Below are 15,552 nucleotides of genomic sequence, written 5' to 3'. Positions count from 1 at the left end.
CAGATCTTGAACTCCTGGCTTCAAGTGATCCTCCTAATCCAGCCCCGCAAAGCGCCTGGCCATAAAAATGCTATACTTTTGTGGATACAACTGTCTGAGACCTTTTGACCTGTCTGTCAAAATCATAGGATTCTAAAATCTAAATTGGTCTTCAGAGGTTCCCAGTGCTCACTCTTAAGGGCCTCCCAGTTGGAGATCAGTAATTGAGTGCTATTGGTCAGTAGAATCAGGACTGCAAAACCTGCCTTGGTCCCTGGTCTTGGTTGTGTCCTGTTCTGGGAGTACTGTCATGGTTCTTTCTCTTCCTGCGGAGCCCTCCATAGTGGCAGATGAAGGGCTGGAGGAAAAGGCAGGTCTAAAGAATCTGGAGCTAGATGTAGCTTGCCTGTCCCTCCACCTCTTTCAGGGGTTCCTATTTTAGTTGAGGTGTTTAGTGTCTGCTCTGTCGTGCATCAGTGTTAATTTTCATATAAAAGTCAGCTTTAAATTACACCCTTGGAGGCAAATGAGGCACATGGATCAGGAGTGTCTAGACTCCTGGCCCTGGTTTAGTGATGTCCTCTGTAGGTGGGGTCCCCACCCTCTGGAGAAGGTCTGGAAGGCTGGTGAGTTTGAAGGGTAGACTTAGGATTTTCCAAATTGTGACAGTTGGGAATTGAAATGAAGTGAAATGTAATAAAAATAAAGAAAGTTTGGAGTTGGGCCACCAAAGAATGAAGGCAGAGTGTGAAGAAGATCACCTGACTCTAGCCCTGGTTTTTTCAGTCTTCGCACTGTTGACCTTTAGGCTGGATAATTTCAAGATTTTCCTACCTGTTGTAGGATATTTAGCAATATCCCTGGCCTCTACCCATTAGATGCCAGTAGCAAACACATACTACCACCCACTCTGTGATGATTAGAAGTATCTCTAGATGGTACCAAATGTTCTTTGGGAGCACACTTGCCCTGTTGTGCATGTGAATCCCCTGAGACTGTGTTTAGAAAGAAGATTCTGATTCAGTAAGTCTGGTGTGCGGTCTGAGATTCTATGTTTGTTACATGCCTAGGAGATGCTGTGCTGTTACACTGCCTGGCTCTAGTCCACATGAAGAATGTGTGACACTGTTCTTTCCCTCCACTGAGCAGGTTGTACCCAAAGACCTGCTCAGGTACTATTTAGTGTTCTGGAGCCCTTTGGCTTACCTTTATGTACCTATTCCCTTATAGTGTGTAGGTTCTAAGATGGCACCCAGGTTCTGGGCCCCCGATGAACACATCACCTTCTCTACCTACTTCCAGTTATTTAATCAAACACCGACCAGTGGGATTTTGCAGATATAATTAAGGTCTCAGGAATTGGGTGCTGTGGCTCATGTCTATAATCCCAGGGATTCAGGAAGCTGAGCTAGGAGCATCATCTGAGGCCAGGAGTTCAAGACTAGTCTGGGTAATATTGTGAGACCCCATTTCTAGTCCCCCACTCCAAATTAGCTGGATGGAATACTATTCAGTCATAAGAAGAGACTTTATATCTTTTTTTGTTGCAGTTTGGCCGGGGCTGGGTTTGAACCCGCCACCCTCGGCATATGCGGCCGGCGCCCTACCTGCTGAGCCACAGGCGCCGCCCGAGACTTTACATCTTTTATGATGACCTGGATGGAATTAAAGAATGTTCTTTTTAGGGCGGCGCCTGTGGTTCAGTGGTTAGGGCCCTGGCCCCATAAACTGAGGGTGGTGGGTTCAAACCCAGCCCTGGCCAAACTATAACAAAATGATAGCCGAGCCCTGTAGTGGGCCCGGTTGTGGCAGGCTCCTGTAGTCCCAGCTTCTTGGGAGGCTGAGGCAAGAGAATTGCCTAAGCCCAGGAGTTTGAGGTTGCTGTGAGCTTTGTGACGCCACGGCACTCTACAGAGGGTGATAAAGTGAGACTCTGTCTCTACAAAAAAAAAAAAAAAAGAATGTTCTTTTTAGTAAAATATCATTCTTTTTTTTTTTTTTTTTTGAGACAGAGCCTCAAGTTGTCACCCTGGGTAGAGTGCTGTGGCATCACAGCTCAGCAACCTCCAACTCCTGGGCTTAAGTGAGTCTCTAACCTCAGCCTCCCAAGTAGCTGGGACAATAGGTGCCCGCCACAACGCCCAGCTTTTTTTTTGTTGTTGCAGCCGTCGTTCTTTGGCAGGGCCCCGGGCTGGATTTGAACCCACTAGCTCAGGTGTATGTGGCTGGCGCCTTAGCTGCTTGAGCCACAGGCGCCAAGCTTTAGTAAAATATCTTAAGAATGAAAAGCAATCACCCTATGTACTCAATATTAATTTGAAACTAGTAGATGGGCTGGGCACGGTGGCTCATGCCTGTAATCCTAGCACTCTTAAGACGGGTGGATTGCCTGAGCTCAGGAGTTCAAAACCATCCATCTCTAAAAATGGGTAGGCATTGTGATAGGTGCCTGTAGTCTCAGCTACTCAGGAGCCTGAGGCAAGAGAATCTCTTGAGCCCAAGTGTTTGAGGTTGCTGAGCTATGATGCCACCACATTCTACTGAGGGCAACAAAGTGAGACTGTCTCAAAAAAATACAAAAACAAAACAAAACAACAACAACAACAAAAAAACACACACACAAAAATACAAAAACAAACCAAAAATGTGTTAATAGAAGATTAAAAAAAAAAAAAGAGAAAGTAGTAGATGAACAACTGCAGGCCCATAGAAGAGAAGAATACAAATTCAAATAGGAGGCACAGGGAGGGAGGAGGGCCTCAGTAAGCTCTAACTTAATAGGTACAGTGTAGGGGTATATGGCACACCTCCTGGATGAAGTACTCAGTTACAACTCGGATGCTGCCTAATGAATGCAAACAATGTAACCCAATTGTATATACCATTACATTAATCTGAAAAAAATATTAGCTGGGCGCGGTGGGTGAGGTGGGAGGATTGCTTTAGTCCAGGAATTTGAGGCTGCAGTGAGGTATGATCCTGCCTTTATAGTCCAGCCTGAGTGACAGAGTGAGACTCTGACTCTAAAAGCAGCTGACCTTGTATACTTGACTTAATCAAGTGAGCCCTTTAAATCTGGGTCTAGACATCAGGCAGAAAGGTTAGACTTAGAGCAGGAGAAGGATTTGATGAGATTTGGAGTGATTGGCTTTGAAACTAGAGAGAACCAAGTTGCAAGGGATATGGGCAGCTTCTAGGTGCTGACAGAATCCCTGGGCTAGCACCCAGCAGGGAAATGGGACCTTGGTTCTCCAACCCTGTGAGCTTATGGGAGGCTGCTGAGTTCCAGATGGGAACATATCTGACCAGCTGCATTGATTTTAGCCTTGGGAAACCTTGATCAGAGAACCTAAGCACATGTATCTGGACTTCTGATTTATAGAAAATAGGCCAGTAACTAATTGTGTGGTGTTCTAAGCCACTACGTTTGTGTTAATTTGTTACATAGCAATAGAAAATTGACACACTATCTTCCCTAAAACATTGTTACACACTGTTGTCTTTAGATACATTTTCCTCTTATGTTTTTATCTTCCCTTTGCTTCCTCCTACCCGTCTCCAACTGGGGGCTCAGGGGTGCTCTTCCTTCTACCCCCCAAACTTAGCTCAGGCCCTTTCTGAGAATGGGTGCTCAGGAAAGGTGTCTCTTGAACTAAGTCATTCTCCTTTTTGATGTAGTTACTGAGGGTTCCTTTTTTCTTTGGGTATAACCTGCTTAGTTGGAGGAAAGAGCAGAGCAGATCCGCTCGAAGTCCCACCTCATCCAAGTGGAGCGGGAGAAAATGCAGATGGAGCTGAGTCACAAGAGGGCTCGAGTAGAGCTGGAGAGAGCAGCCAGCACCAGCGCCAGGAACTATGAGGTTGGTTCAGACGAAATTGGTTCAGATGAGATGATGGTCAGCCCAGCCACCCCCAGAATGCATGGGGGCTATGCACGATATACACCAGCACCTAAGAAATTAGAACCCAGTCTCTAGGAAGCAGGGGGGCTGTGCATGGTACACAAAACACATAAGAAATCAGAATTGGGCTGTATACAGTACTCATCAGGCTGTAAGAAGTCAGACTCCAACTAGCTTGAAACTTGAAGCACTCTGTATCAGTTGCTGGGTATTCCTTCTGAGGCCACATGACACTATGGGGGCATATGCAGCTGTGTGATGTCCCGAGTGGTTTGCATGAAATGGTGACAGTTGCAAAGGGAAGCCCATTGTTGTGTCTGCTGCTCAGTTAGGCTGGAGACATCCTTCTGCTGGGCCTCTTGGTTCTTCTTCCCTCTGGAAGAATTGGAATGCAGATCTGGCAGAAGTACTAGCTAGAGCTGGCATGCGGGTGACTGGGCTTAGAAGGTTATTGGGTGCAAGGGGCTCAGGGTCCCCACTGGGGCTTGCTAGGTTGGTCATAGGCCTTGGCGTAAGAGCCCCAAAGCCCTGACTTCAGTTGCTATTTCATTTTGCTTCTGAGTTTCCCAGGTGAGCTGAGAAAGCACAACTCCTGTTACTTAGGGCAGATATTTGGTTTTCACTTTGTGTGTGAATCCTCTGTTTCCTTTGCTTTAACAGCACTTTGCCAGGTTTTTTAATACATGCTGATCATTTATGGACATGCTGCCCAGATTCAAGTATAGCATTGGACAGAAAGTCTCTCTGGCCTTTTACCCTTTCCCTGAAGATGGATATCTTACCTCTTTCTTGCCTTCAATGGTATATTCACATATTTTTCTGAAAAAATAGCTGATGCTAAAAAATAGCTGATGTCTTCTTAGGCTTGGTGCTAATTGGATTTCTTCGAACTTGGCATGCAGACTCCTGGCTATGGTGTACTGTGTGGGCTCAGGAAGCCCAGAGCCTCTGCCAGGGCTGAGATGGCACTGCCTTGGGATTGGTGCTATTGTTGCCTGGAGTGGTGTTTTCTCTGTGATGTAGGGCTTTTGCTCATGGCCTGGCTTAGTCCTAGGAAGGGGGTCCTAGAGGAATTGATGAGGAGGGGAGGGAGAGGCCACCGGAATCTTCCCAGTTATTGAGATGCCTTTTTATAGGGGTGGGGAGACGGCTATTAGACTGTCAGTATGCAGGAAGTACCATACTGGTGACATGGCTCTGGCTCTTAGGCAAGAGAAAGGGGATGTGGCACTGTTGGAGTTTCTCTGGGCTATGAATCTCTCGAGGGCAGAGCCTGCCTGACTGCCCAGGATCTCCAGTGTCCAGTGGAGGTTGTGGCACCTCGTGGGTCCCCAGAAAACATTCGAATGGGTGAAGATTGCTGCAGGGTGTCTGAAGGTTCTTTCTGGGGGCTATCTGAGGATGCAGGGGTGACTGAGCTTGGACCTGGACCCCTTGCTGGGCTTGAGCCACCATCCAAGGGGCCTTTCCTTTCTTGTTTGGATACAGCTGAATTGGGAACCCAGGAACCATTGGAGCCAGCAGTTTTCCAGTGTTCCTTGGCATCCCACCTGGAAATAGCTATCAAATATGAGACCTGGACATCTGAGGCCCACGGTCCTGCCTGCACTGCCCCATCTGTACTTGGGACTGTTAGATCTAGCAGTGATGCCACATTCTGGCTCTGAAGTACTGACCGGGGCCCTGCACTAACCGAAATACTCTTGTTCTGTACTACTGTAAGGTCCCTGGCTGTTCAGGAGCTGTCTTTGCAGCTTGTTGTCCCCCGGAGTTCCTTTGAGGTGTGGATCAGCCTTTCCTCAAGCAGGCAGCAACCCTGTCTGCAGCTTTTCTTAAATCCTTCCTTGGGGCTTGGCACCTGTAGCTCAGAGGCTAGGGTGCCAGCCACATACATCCGAGCTGGTGGGTTTGAATCCAGCCCAGGCCTGCCTAACAACAATGACAATTACAACAAAAAAAAATAGCCGGGCGTTGTGGTGGTTTTCTGTAGTCCCAGCTACTTGGGAGGCTGAGGCAAAGGAATCGCTTAAGCCCAAAAGTTTAAGGTTGCTGTGAGCTGTGACATCATTGCACTCTACTGAGGGGGACATACTGAAACTCTGTCTCAAAAAAAAAAAGAATCCTTCCTTGGTTTTGTGTGGGATCATCTTGGACAAGGTATTACAAGCACTTTTGAGTAAGACATGCTCTGGGAGCAGTTGGTGGTTCTTGGAGGGAACTTGTGCATGCAGCTTCTTGATGAAGGCAGGGTGAGAGATAGCCAGAGTGCCAGGTGCCACAGAGTTAGGATTTACCACCTGGCTCTCTGGAGACTCTAGTCCCTATTTTGTAGTCCCTTCTCAGTGCCAGTAAGTTCTTAAGTCCCCGTGGATCCTTATAGTCAAGAAGTCTGTATGTGGTTCTTGGTTCTGTCCCTTCCTTACCAGCACAAGCCACACAGCCTCTCTGAGGTTAATAATACAGGTGGCTCTAAAGGTCTGTGTGAGACGATGGGCACTTCTGGCAGATTTGCTCCCAGTGTAAATAAACTGTTTCTGTCTGCAACCTCGTGTCTGCACCATCTGTCTCTGCTGGGTCATGTGCTCATTGGGGGAATGCCGTCTCATTTTCATAATGGCCAGAGTGTAGTTAATCAAAATTTGCTGGTGCTGCAAAAGCTCAGCTTTGCAAGGTCAGTTCTGAATTTTAGATTTTCCATGCCTCATCTCCTCCCTACAAACAGTTAGTGAGCAGACTGTGTGATGATGTGGTGCTGCCGCAGCTGGAGCATGACATAGGAATTGGATCCTGGATCCTGGCCTGGTTCTGCCAATTGTGGCTAATGGGTCCCACCCAGCTCTTCTCTGGGCTGTGGTGGCCTGTCTGAGAGCAGCGAGGCTTGGGTCTTCCTGCTGACCCTCCCTCCAGTGGCATCTGATATCTCATTCTTGCTCTCTTGACAGCGTGAGGTTGACCGCAACCAGGAACTCCTGACACGTATCCGGCAGCTTCAGGAGAAAGAAGCTGGGACGGAGGAGAAGATGAAGGAGCAGCTGGAGCGCAATAGGCTGTGTCAGCAGAGTCTGGATGCCACCAGCAGGAAGCTGCGGGAGAAGGAGGACAGCCTGGCTGAGGCGGGTGAGGTGAGCACAGGTTCCTCCTCTCCTGTGGCCCTTTCTCTAAGGAAGAAGAGTGTATGTGTTCTAGACTGCTCCACTGTAACACCATGATTTTTCTTTTTTTGAGACAGTCTTAAGTTGTTGCCCTGGGTAGATTGTGTGGTGTCACAGCTCACAGCAACCTCAAACTCTTGGGCTTAAGTGATTCTCTTGCCTCAGCCTCCTGAGTAGCTGGGACTACAGGTGCCTGCCACAACGCCCAGCTATTTTTTTTGTTGGTGTTGCAGTTGTCATCGTTGTTTTAGCTGGCCCAGGCCGGTTTGAACCCACCAACCTCTGCATATGTGGTAGGCGCCCTACCCTCTGAGCTGCAGGCGCTGCCCCACCATGATGTTTTTATTTCTCAGTTATACCTCCTACATGGGCACCTACCTTTTTTGCATAGTTGTGAACATAAGAAAAATACTAATTTTCTGTTCTGTGATTTTCAGTTAATAAGTTGAACATTTATTCAAGTTACGAATTTTAGTTTAGTTTTTTTTTTAAGACAAGAGTCTTACTTTGTTGCCCTGGATAGAGTGCCTTGGCATCATAACTCACAATAACCTCAGACTCTTGGGCTCAAGTCATCCTCTTGCCTCAGCCTCCCTAGTACCTGGGAGTACAAGGACCTGCCACAATGCCTCGCTAGTTTTTTTTTTAGAGATGGGGTCTTGTTCTTGCTCAGGTTGTTCTCGAATTCCTGAACTAAACAAACCACCTGCCTTGGCCTCCCATAGTGCTAGAATTACAGGCGTGAGCCATTGCACCCAGCCTAAAATTGTGAATTTTAATGGTTGACAACCCTTTTTTTTTTTTTTTTTCTGTTCCGTTTTTTTGTATACCCCTTCTTACCTCAGATATCTATGTGGCAGGTAGCTGCATGCATTGAGTCTTTTGCTTCTGTGGACTGATTTTGTGTGAACAGACCCTTAGGAGGGGGTTATAAGGTTCCCATTACAGCTGTTTATGTGACTGCTGCTACCACTTGCTGTGTTGCAACAATAGCAGTTGTTGAGTATTCTAGTTTTATGACAGCTTTTCCTGTCACACATAGTGATGTTTTCTGGAAATGCTTTTTTTTTGTGAGAAGCTTTAAGTGGCATCCTCTAGATTTTCATTTCTTTGATTATCAGCAAGGTCTGTTAGCATCTGATGGCATCCCAATATGTCTTTGAGCCAGCGCTTGTATGAAGTATAGTCCAAGGGAAGTTTGTGTACCTTTTGGAATAGAGCCTTAATGTCAGTGCTGGTGGAAATGGGAGTCTCCATTCCCTTTCTTGTCCCTTTCCTGTGGTGTTCAAGATAGCTGGTGCCAAGAGGAAACATGAAAAGCTGCTAGAGGAGGGGGCACATCTCATTGGCATTCTGCTTTGGTGTGGTGTTCTCTCCTTGGCAGAGCCCTGGAAGCAGGTTATAGGTTATTTCTGCCTTAGTAGCACTGGGGAGCATGTTAAGGTTGTTCCCACATCTGTCTTCTGAAGGGAGTATTGTCAGCAGAGGAGGCATGACCTGCTTCCTGAACAGCCAGTCTTGCCTTGCCTGATCTCTGGGTCCTGAGGCCCATGTTCTGGGCCGTGCCTCCTGCAGGGGCCCACAGGTCTGTGGGAGGGTGAGTCATGTCTGGCTATCACCTGGAGTTCTGTCTGCTAATGGGCAGCATGAGATTGCTCCTGGCTGGGGTGCCCTTGGATGCTGGGTTGAGGATGAGACCCTTGCATGAGTACCTGTCCTGTTTGTTTGCCCAAGGGAGGTGGCTCTGGCCCCAGGCTTTGTGTGGGAGGCAATGTGCCCTTCTTCCCTGAGCAGCTTTTTTTCCCCCCTTTCTGATCTCAGACCATCAACATGTTAAAGGGGAGAATCTCAGAACTGCAATGGAGTGTGATGGACCAGGAGATGCAGGTGAAGCGCCTGGAGTCTGAGAAACAGGAGCTGCAGGAGCAGCTGGAGCTGCAGCACCAGTGAGCTGGGGTGAAGGAGGGCCGGGTGCCAGTGTGGGATCTAAATGGACCCTCAGATGCACTCTTTATCCACAGATCATCAGGAAGACAGACACTGAGGCTTCTGAAGCTAGGACTCTAAGTATCACAATAGTGGGGTGTCTTTTTTTTTTTTGTAGAGACAGAGTCTCACTTTATGGCCCTCAGTAGAGTGCCATGGCCTCACACAGCTCACAGCAACCTCCAACTCCTGGGCTTAGGTGATTCTCTTGCCTCAGCCTCCCGAGTAGCTGGGACTACAGGTGCCCGCCACAACTCCCGGCTTTTTTTTTTTTTTTTTTGGTTGCAGTTTGGTCGGGGCCGGGTTTGAACCCACCACCCCCGGTATATGGGGCCGGCGCCTTACTGACTGAGCCACAGGCGCCGCACCAGGGGTGTCTTTTTTTTTTGAGAGTCTTATTATGTCACCCTCAGTAGAGTGCCATGGCATCATAGCTCACAGCAACCTCCAACTCTTAAGCGATTCTCTTGCCTCAGCTTCCCAAGTAGTTGGGACCTCAGGCGCCTGCCACAATGCCTGGCTATTTTTTGGTTGCTGTTGTCATTGGTGTTTTAGTAGGCCCAGACCGGGTTCGAATCTGCCAGCCTTGGTGTATGTGGCTGGTGCCCTACCTACTGAGCTACGGACGCTGCCAATAGTGGGGTGTCTTAATGTCCCTGAACAGCATGGGAAACATCTTCCCCTACTCCCATTCTGGTGCAGGCAGGCCATCTTCTTGGAGAGGGCTGCTGGAGAAGATGTTGAGCTATTTTAGAGGACATGTAGGACAGGGCAGGGAGGCAGGTGGGGTATGGCTGGGAGCTCTTGACCCAGGCATGGGGCATGTGCTTGGCAGAAGCATGGCTAGGAGAGCCCTTCCTGGAGACTTGACTCTTCCTTCCTACAGCGGTTCTCAACCTATGGGTCGTGACCCACAGGAACTGTATTAAAGGGCCGTGGCATTAGGAAGGTTGAGAACCACTGCCTTAGTAGATAATTGTCTGAGGAGAGTTCTAGCTCTTTAGAGAGGAGAGGTCAGCCCTGAGGGGGGTCCACTATGGCTGCAGCAGGGCTGGGTGTCATTCGTGTGACCTGTGGTGGGTGGCAGGAAGAGCTATAGGATGCCCATCTAGGCAGGGTGACTGAGGCTTTGGGGCCAGCCAGCATGGTCAGCATTCCAGACCTTGAGAATGAATGCCCTGTGGCTAAGTTTATGTGAGCACAGTTTAAGCTGCAGAGCTCTGAAGCCATGGAGAACTGTTAGCCTCACTACATTTCTATTTCTGCATGTGGTATATTCTTTTAATAGAAAGTGGCAGGAAGCCCATCAGAAAATTCAGGAACTCCAGGCCAGCCAGGAGGTGAGAGCAGACCACGAGCAGCAGATTAAGGTGAGTCACTCCATTTCAGTCCTAAGCATGTGTACTGTAGACACAGCAGTGTTGGTCTTGGCCCTCCAGCTACCTGTAGGCCTTTCTGAGCTGGGTGGTGGTCAGTTGCATTTGCAAACATTAAGTGGCCTGGATATTACCTGATTGTCTCCTGTGTGCCAGACATTGTACTGGGCACTAGTGGTATCACACTGCATGAGGCAGACTTTTTTGCCCCACGAAGCTCAAGTTCTAGAGGAGGAAGAGTGACTACAAACATACAGAGAAAAAACATAAATGTGCGATAACTTAAAATATTGGTGAGTGCTGGGGAGAAAATATAAAATAGGCTTAGCAAGGCAGAAAACCTGCCAGAGTCACCCCTCCAGTACAAGACTGAGGTGAGTCCCAGGGACAGGTCTGTGTGACTCAAGCTCAGGCCCTGCTTGCTGCTTCTCTGTGGAGGATGCTGACAGAGAGATGGCGATTCCTGATAGCTGTTGGAGTGGCCCTTGGACCTTAATCCAAGGCCTGGCCCCTCGCTGCCCCCTGCTTTCTGGTCCCTGCATGCCCTCTCCCATGGGCGTGGTGCCCACTCTGTTCCTTGGCCATGGCCCAGCCCCCTGCACTTCTTCTGTTGATGCCTTCCAGGGCCTTTGTCTGTTCCTTGACGCCTCAGGATCTGTCTGCCTGACATCTGTTTGCACCACTGTGTCCCCACTCCTTGACCCGGTATATGGCACAGAGATGGGCTCCTTTAGTGTTTTGTCAGCTGACTGGCTGATTTGGTCCTGGTTCTTACTCTCAGCACATTCAGTCGCTTAATCACTAGTGGATGCCAGCTGTTTTCCCTTGTGTCCCAAGGGGTCCTGCATACTACAAGGAAAAGTCTGTGCTTGCTGTTGGAAAGACTCAGTTGTTACACATGTGTCATGGAGCGACAGAAGCAGATACTACATAGGCAGACTGGGATGTTCTAGTGTTGATTGTCTCTAGGCCAGGTTTGACATGAGTTTCTGTCCCTAGAAACCTCCCTGAGGGCAGCATGTTGGTGTAAAGGCTGCTGGCAGTGCATGATGGGTGGAGGTGGGGTTGGCGGTACAAAGGACACAGCCAGGCATGACTCCTTAGAGAAAGTGCCTGAACCATGGAGGCTGCTAAGGACCTGGGCAGTTTACCACAAGAACTCTGTGGCTTCTGTGACCTTTTTTTTTTTTTCTGATAGACTTTATTGTTTTAGAGCAGCTAAATTTAACAGAAGATGCAGAATTCCCCATACCCTCTGCCCACACAGCACAGCCTCCCCCATTATCAGTGCCCCACTAGAGTGTTCCATTTGTTATGGAGATAGACCTGCACTGCCATATCATGCCACCTAGAGTCCACATTTCACTTAGGCTAACTCTTGGTGTTCTGCGCTCTGTGGGTTTGGACAACGTTAGGTGTCTCTGCTGTTTGAGTATCATACAGAAGAGTCCTAGTGCCCTGAGAATCCTCTGTGGTCTACCTGTTGGTGCCTGCCTTTCCCTCCCAAACCTGTGTCAACCAGTGCTGCTTTTACTGTCCCTTTAATTTGCCTTTTCCAGAATGTCCTGCTGTTGGAACTCTATGGTTTGTGACCTTTTTAGACTGGCTTCTTTCCCTTAGTGACATGGTGTAACTTCCTTTGTGTCTCTTTATGACTTATACTTTTTTCTTCTTATCTGTCCCTGGTCTCCATCAGGATTTGGAGCAGAAGCTGTCACTGCAAGAGCAGGATGCTGCAATTGTGAAGAACATGAAGTCAGAGCTGGTGCGACTCCCCAAGGTGGAGCGGGAGCTCAGGCAGCTGCGGGAGGAGAATATCCGCCTGCGGTGAGAGGGGTGGGGCTCATGGACATGTAGCTTGCCACACAGCCATGTGGAGCAGGCCTCTGTCTTCCTGGTTCTCGGGTTCCTTCCCAGCGTGTGTGGCCATCTGAGTGCCTATTTCTGGCCCTATCAGGGAAATGAGAGAGACCCATGGACTTCTCCAGGAGGAGTTAGAAGGGCTGCAGAGGAGGTTGGGGCGCCAAGAGAAGATGCAGGAGACGCTGATCAGCCTAGAGCTGGAAAAGGAGGTGAGGCCCAGATGGGTGTGTGGTTCCCTGTGTGGCTATGCTCTGCCCTGTCTAGGGTTCCTGAGTTTGTCTTACAGAGTCGTTCACCTAGAATGTGGATGCTGCCTTGATGGAGTGGGCAGAATAGTGTCCAGGGACTGTGCTACCTTACGTAGCAAGGGGCAGTTGAAGTAGCTAATGTGTAGGCCTCTGATAGGGAGAGGGTCCTGGATTATTGGGGGCTGTGTTGTCATGTGTTGGGGGAGGTCAGAGTGATGTGGGAAAGACTTAACCCGGTGCTACTGGGCCTGGATAAGGAGGAGGGGTCACAAGCGAAGGAGTGCGGTGGCCTTGGAGCTGGAGAGAACAAGGAAACAGATTCTCCCCTGGACCCTCTGGAGGAACCAGTGCTGGTGACACCGGAGATACATTTTCAGTTTCTGACCTAAGTACTATGAGATACTAAATTTTTATTTATTTATTTATTTTTTATTTTTATTTTTTTTGAGACAGAGCCTCAAGCTGTCACCCTGGGTAGAGTGCCGTGGCATCATAGCACACAGCATCCTCCAACTCCTGGGCTTAAGCAATTCTTTTGCCTCAGCCTCTCAAGTAGCTGGGACTACAGGCACCCGCCACAATGCCTGGCTATTTTTTGGTTGTAGCCATTGTTGTTGGCGGGCCCGGACTGATTCATACCCACCAGCTCAGGTATATGTGGCTGGCGCCTTAGCTGCTTGAGCCACAGGGGCAAGCCAAACTTTTATTGTTTTAAGCCACTAAGTTTATGGTAACTTGTTTCGGTGGTAGTAGGAAATCTGATACAGATGGTGAGTCAGAGGAAACAGCATATAATACCTGGAAGGACCAGAGTGCATGGAGACCTGTGCTGGATTTTCCTGTATCTGCTGTTGGGACTCATAGGGGGCCCTCAGTGGGAAGGTAGCAGTGCTGGGAAACTTCTAAAGTCATCCTGAGGGTAGAGGAGGAAACAGGTTCAGAGAAGCTCCCTCTTCTGTCCAGTGCATAGGATGTTTGGACTAGCATGTTGACCTCCCGGCTTGTGCCTGGGTCTCTTGGCCTTCACGCTGCTTCCCTGTGGGTGCAGCCACTCTTCCTTGGTTTGCCTCATGTACCTGTGTCCTAGGGAGTCTGAGCATCAACCACCATTTTTAGTGCTTGGCAGCTGCCTGCCCAGTGGGGCTAGCTACTTCCTGAGGGTCCCTACCTTGGATGCTGTGGCATCTGTCCCTTTCAGAGCTGCAGTACATCCAGGATCCAGGTGGGGCCTCGGAGTCCTCTGTGGCCAGCAGGGGCATTCAGGGGGTTCTCATCTCAGATGCTGGCTTCTTGAAAACACTTTTCAAGTCCTTTTTTCTCTGGATGTAGGTTTTTTTTTTTTTTTTTTTTGAGACAGAGTCTCACTTTGTTGCCCTTGGAAGAGTGCCATGGCATCACAGCTCACAGCAACCTCCTACTCTTGGGCTTAAGTGATTCTCTTGCCTCAGCCTCCCAAGTAGCTGGGACTATAGGCGCCTCCCACATTGCCTGGCTATTTTTTGGTTGCAGTTGTCATTGTTGTTTTGGCAGGACTGGGCTGAATTTGAATCTGCCAGCTCCACTGTATGTGGCTGGCACTCTTAGCCTCTGAGTTACAGGTGCTGAGCCAGGATGTAGTTTTTTAAAAATTGTTTAAGATTTAGGGTTCTAGAGTGACTTCTGGGTGAAGTGTTGGTATGGACTGTGTTGGCTGTGTGGCCCTGAGTCAGCTCCATAACTTCTGAGGAGCAGCAGCAGTGTCTGCCCCCTGGGGCTGTGGGGAGCAAGTGAATTTATGTCAAGGGCTCACAACAGTGCCTGGCATATAGTAAACATTTGCTGGGATCAACTGTCATAAAAGTATTAACCAAGCACATGCCTGCCACATGAGAGGGGCTCTGGGAATATTTGAGTGAAAACATTGATAACAGCACTGTGCTTGGCCCCAAGTGGATGTCAAAGGAGGCCCGGACAAAGGTATGTAGTTCCTATCCTCAAGTTGCATCAGTTCTAGAAGGTCAGTGAGACTCAACTTTTTCAGAGATGGGTCAGCATGGAACAGGCATAAGGATTAGAAGGGCGGATGATCCTGTGGGCCACATTCCTGCGTTCTTTGCTCTCTAGAGCTTGTTGGCTTTCTTCTCTGGGACCTCCTGGCTCTAGTTTACCATGTGGCTGGATTAGACCTGGCTCTAGGAGGGAGTCCATCTGCCCTGGACCTTGGTATCCTGAGGACCCCTGAAAGATGGCAAGAGAGGGGGTTCTTTAGGTTCACGTGCACAGCTCCACTCCTGGAACACAGGTTGCAGGGTCACTTGTGAGGCTGTTAGCTTTCTATGCACCTTCACATTCTTTTTGGCATGTTTGATTCACACTTGAATTTATGGAGCATGAAACCTGCAGCCTGACTCCAGCAGTTGGGAAATAACCTGACTGTTCCAGCTTAGACTTGGAGCATTTATGCTTCCAAGCTCAGCGAGGAGGAGGGCAGGCTCTTTCTTCTAAAAGGTTGGGGCGGGGGAGCTTTGCTTCATTATTATTATTATCTGATGTATGTGATGATCTTTGGCTGTGATGATGGGGACGTTGCTTTCATTGTCTTTTCAGAGGTTGCTGGCAAAACTGCAGACCTGGGAGCGGCTGGACCAGACCACAGGCCTGAACCTCAGGTGGGCGGAGGGGCTGTTGCCTCCCACTGTCCCTTATCTTCTCAGAGGAGGTGGCGCTATTCGCCTCTGGTGGAATAGTTCATGCCTTCTCACTCCAGTTGATTCTCTCCAGTCGGGTAGGCTTATGGGGGAAGCTTTTGTCCCATGGTGCTCAGGTTTAACGAGGTACTTTCACAGCCAGAGGGAGATGGAGCTGAGCAACTCCTCCTGCTGAAGTCTTAATAACATCTTCATTGAAAATCAGAATATCCACAGCAAAGTGGTGGCAGGTATCTGATTGCTCTGCATTGTTGGGTTTTGTTAAAGGACTCTTTTATATATGCCAAGAAAGTAATTGCTTTTGCAGGAAATCATTCCTTTTAGGTGCTTATAACCAGTAGAAATGAACTGAGTTTGTA

At 48.8% G+C, this 15,552-nt stretch overlaps 1 protein-coding gene across 5 annotated transcripts in view; it reads left to right on the top strand.

Moving 5' to 3' along the window:
- The window catches only part of MAD1L1 (mitotic arrest deficient 1 like 1), a 472,925-nt gene that overhangs the window by 4,230 nt on the left and 453,143 nt on the right, over positions 1–15,552 (top strand). For 4 of the 5 annotated variants that reach the window (XM_053555531.1, XM_053555533.1, XM_053555530.1 and 1 more), the window contains 7 exons: positions 3,699–3,839; positions 6,824–7,003; positions 8,855–8,979; positions 10,308–10,389; positions 12,092–12,222; positions 12,353–12,467; positions 15,093–15,154. In XM_053555531.1, the coding sequence (XP_053411506.1) occupies positions 3,699–3,839; positions 6,824–7,003; positions 8,855–8,979; positions 10,308–10,389; positions 12,092–12,222; positions 12,353–12,467; positions 15,093–15,154 (836 nt within the window). The remainder of the gene's footprint in view (positions 1–3,698; positions 3,840–6,823; positions 7,004–8,854; positions 8,980–10,307; positions 10,390–12,091; positions 12,223–12,352; positions 12,468–15,092; positions 15,155–15,552) is intronic. The other variant, XM_053555535.1, reaches the window with a different exon arrangement.

The sequence above is a fragment of the Nycticebus coucang genome, chromosome 12 (genome assembly GCF_027406575.1).
Source record: "Nycticebus coucang isolate mNycCou1 chromosome 12, mNycCou1.pri, whole genome shotgun sequence".
NCBI classification, from domain to species: domain Eukaryota; kingdom Metazoa; phylum Chordata; class Mammalia; order Primates; family Lorisidae; genus Nycticebus; species Nycticebus coucang.
Note: the sequence above shows the minus strand (reverse complement) of the source record. Positions and strands in the feature narration are given on the sequence as shown.